Source organism: Arvicanthis niloticus, chromosome 27 (genome assembly GCF_011762505.2).
Source record: "Arvicanthis niloticus isolate mArvNil1 chromosome 27, mArvNil1.pat.X, whole genome shotgun sequence".
NCBI classification, from domain to species: domain Eukaryota; kingdom Metazoa; phylum Chordata; class Mammalia; order Rodentia; family Muridae; genus Arvicanthis; species Arvicanthis niloticus.
The window spans coordinates 13,745,945-13,748,234 of NC_133435.1; the positions used below are offsets into that span (position 1 = coordinate 13,745,945).

General features: G+C 59.4%; 1 protein-coding gene across 1 annotated transcript; it reads left to right on the top strand.

The window, feature by feature from the left end:
* The first annotated feature begins 267 nt into the window (after positions 1–267).
* Positions 268–2,003, top strand: LOC143439718 (C2 calcium-dependent domain-containing protein 4A-like). The gene is made up of 2 exons (XM_076926166.1): positions 268–592; positions 760–2,003. Exon 2 carries the CDS (start codon positions 800–802, stop codon positions 1,826–1,828), a length of 1,029 nt encoding a protein of 342 aa, XP_076782281.1. The 5' UTR covers positions 268–592; positions 760–799; the 3' UTR covers positions 1,829–2,003.
* Positions 2,004–2,290: the final 287 nt, after the last annotated feature.

A 2,290-nucleotide genomic window follows, 5' to 3' on the forward strand; every position in this document is an offset into this window, starting at 1 on the left:
TAGGCGGACTAAAGCGTCTTCAGTTTCACAAAACTGTCTGCATATAACCCCATCCTAAACGGACATGCCAAGTTTAGTCTGTGCTTGGAAATAGGTATGCATCCTGAAAAATAGAAGCCAGTGGAACGTATGAGTCAGGTGCCGAGTGGGAGGATCGGATTTACTTAGTCGCCAAAATCAACTTTACGTTTCTTCATCCTTCCTCGCCTTCTCTGATAGGCCACAAAACTTTTGAACTATCAAATTCTCTTTCCCAGGGTGACAGGACGGCCTTTACTCATCTGCAGCACTATCCGGACCTGTAAGTGGCGCTCTAGCGAAGGGACCGCAATTTAGGTCCCAGAGACAGCTCCTGCAACACCCATACAGCAAGCGGTTGGGGACTTAGGGGGAAGGGATGGCTGAAAGGCGGGCTCAGTCTGTTACTTCTTGGGATTGGCCTCTTGGCACCTGGGCGTGACTCCCGCTAAGGTATAAGGCAAGAGCGCCACTGTCACAGCTGCAGTGCTGAAGGTGAAGAAGCCCTAGCTGTGAATTAGACGTCACCTGCTTTGTTCCTGCAATCGGACCCAGTGAGACTGAAGAAGAAAAGGTTTGATTTTTATATATTCACGTATATAGTTTTGGTTACCATGAGGATGCTCCAAAGGTTGATTCGTGTTGACCCGGAACCCTAGATTTGTCGGTACTTTCAGAGGGTCAAGGAAGGGATCCATTGGACTTCAGGAGCACAAATTCAACATTTTCTCTGTGTTGCAGGCACTCTTGTATCCGCCACGCTCGGGCATAAGCTAGAAGGATGAGGCTTCTCGGTCGACTCCGCTCCTCCACTCCTGAGCCTGCCTTCTCCAACGTGCTCACCCCGGGCCGCATCCCAGAGTTCTGCATCCCGCCGCGGCTGCCGGTTCCCGGCGCCCCGGAATCACCGCTCCCGGCCGCCGCACTGCCTTGGCGCTGCGCTGCCGAACCCGACCTATGGCCGCGCACCCCTAAAGACCGCGAGGACCCTGACGACGACGGTGCGGGTCGCACCGACTGGGACCCGCGCTCCCAGGCTGCGCTCTCGCTGCCGCACCTGCCCCGTGCGCGCACCGTCTACGGCTTCTGTGCGCTGCTCGAGAGCCCGCACACGCGCCGGAAGGAGTCGCTCTTCCTCGGCCACCCCGGCAGCCCCCGGCTGGGACTTCGCCACCGTGCGCACACTTATGCGTGCCCGCGCCGAGCCTCGGACGCTGAGCTCAATGCCCCGGGGGATCTGGACTCAGCCCCACCAGCCGCTCCTGTGCCCCGTATGCGCCGCCTCCTGCACGCCCCCGACGGTCTCCTGAGACGAGCGCTGCGGGGCCCCCGCGGTCGGGCCAGCGCGCGTCCCGCGCCCCGCGGCGACGATCACGATCACGAGCGCGCCGCCTCCTGCGCGCTCCCGGCCCCCACCGGCCGGGATGCTGAGCGCCTGAAAGCCGAGGCCAACGTGGCTCTGGGCTGCGGGGCTTGCACGCTGCGCCTGGCGGCCGAGTACTGTCCCCGCAGCGCCCGCCTCCGCCTCCGCCTGCTGCGCGCCGAGGGCCCGGCCACCGCGCTCGAGCCCCGCGCCCTGGGCTGCCGCCTCAGCCTGGTGCTGCGGCCGTCGGGCCAGCAGCGCGCCAGTGTGGTCCGCCGCAGCCGCAAGGCCGCCCTGGACCAGGACTGCTGCTTCGACGGCCTCCCGGAGGAGCAGCTCCGCCGCCTGGCCGTGCGCATCAAGGCCGAGAGCAAGGGCCGCGGGCTGGAGCGCGGACGACCGCTGGGCCAGGGCGAGCTGCTGCTGGGCTCTCTGCTACTGCTCTGAGCCTGGCTTCCCTGGCGCCCTGGACACCTAAGGTTGCTCGGCCATGAGATGCACAGAGACTCTTGGCCCTGGACACTGAAAGCCTGCCTCTTGGCTCTGGGTCACAACACAGCCTTTTGGCTCTGGTACACTTTCTCTTTTGTACAAAATAAAAGTTATTTATTTTTTCTACTTATGATCTTGCAGTATTGAGGTTTTTCCACTTTTCTGATCACTTTTTGGTAGCAAAAGAAAAAGTAATGGCTCCTCCCACTCTACTTACAGTATCTAATCCTCTTCCAGACCATTGTAACAGTAAAAACAGAAAAACAAAACAAAAAGAACGGGCTCACCTGGTGTAGAAGAGCAAGACTGGAAGCACGCCCACATGCCTGTTTTTCCTGTCTTCCCGTTTTAAGTGAACGCTGAAAGGTTCATGTGTCTTAAAAACAAAGCCATTTCATTCATTCACTGGTGCTTGCC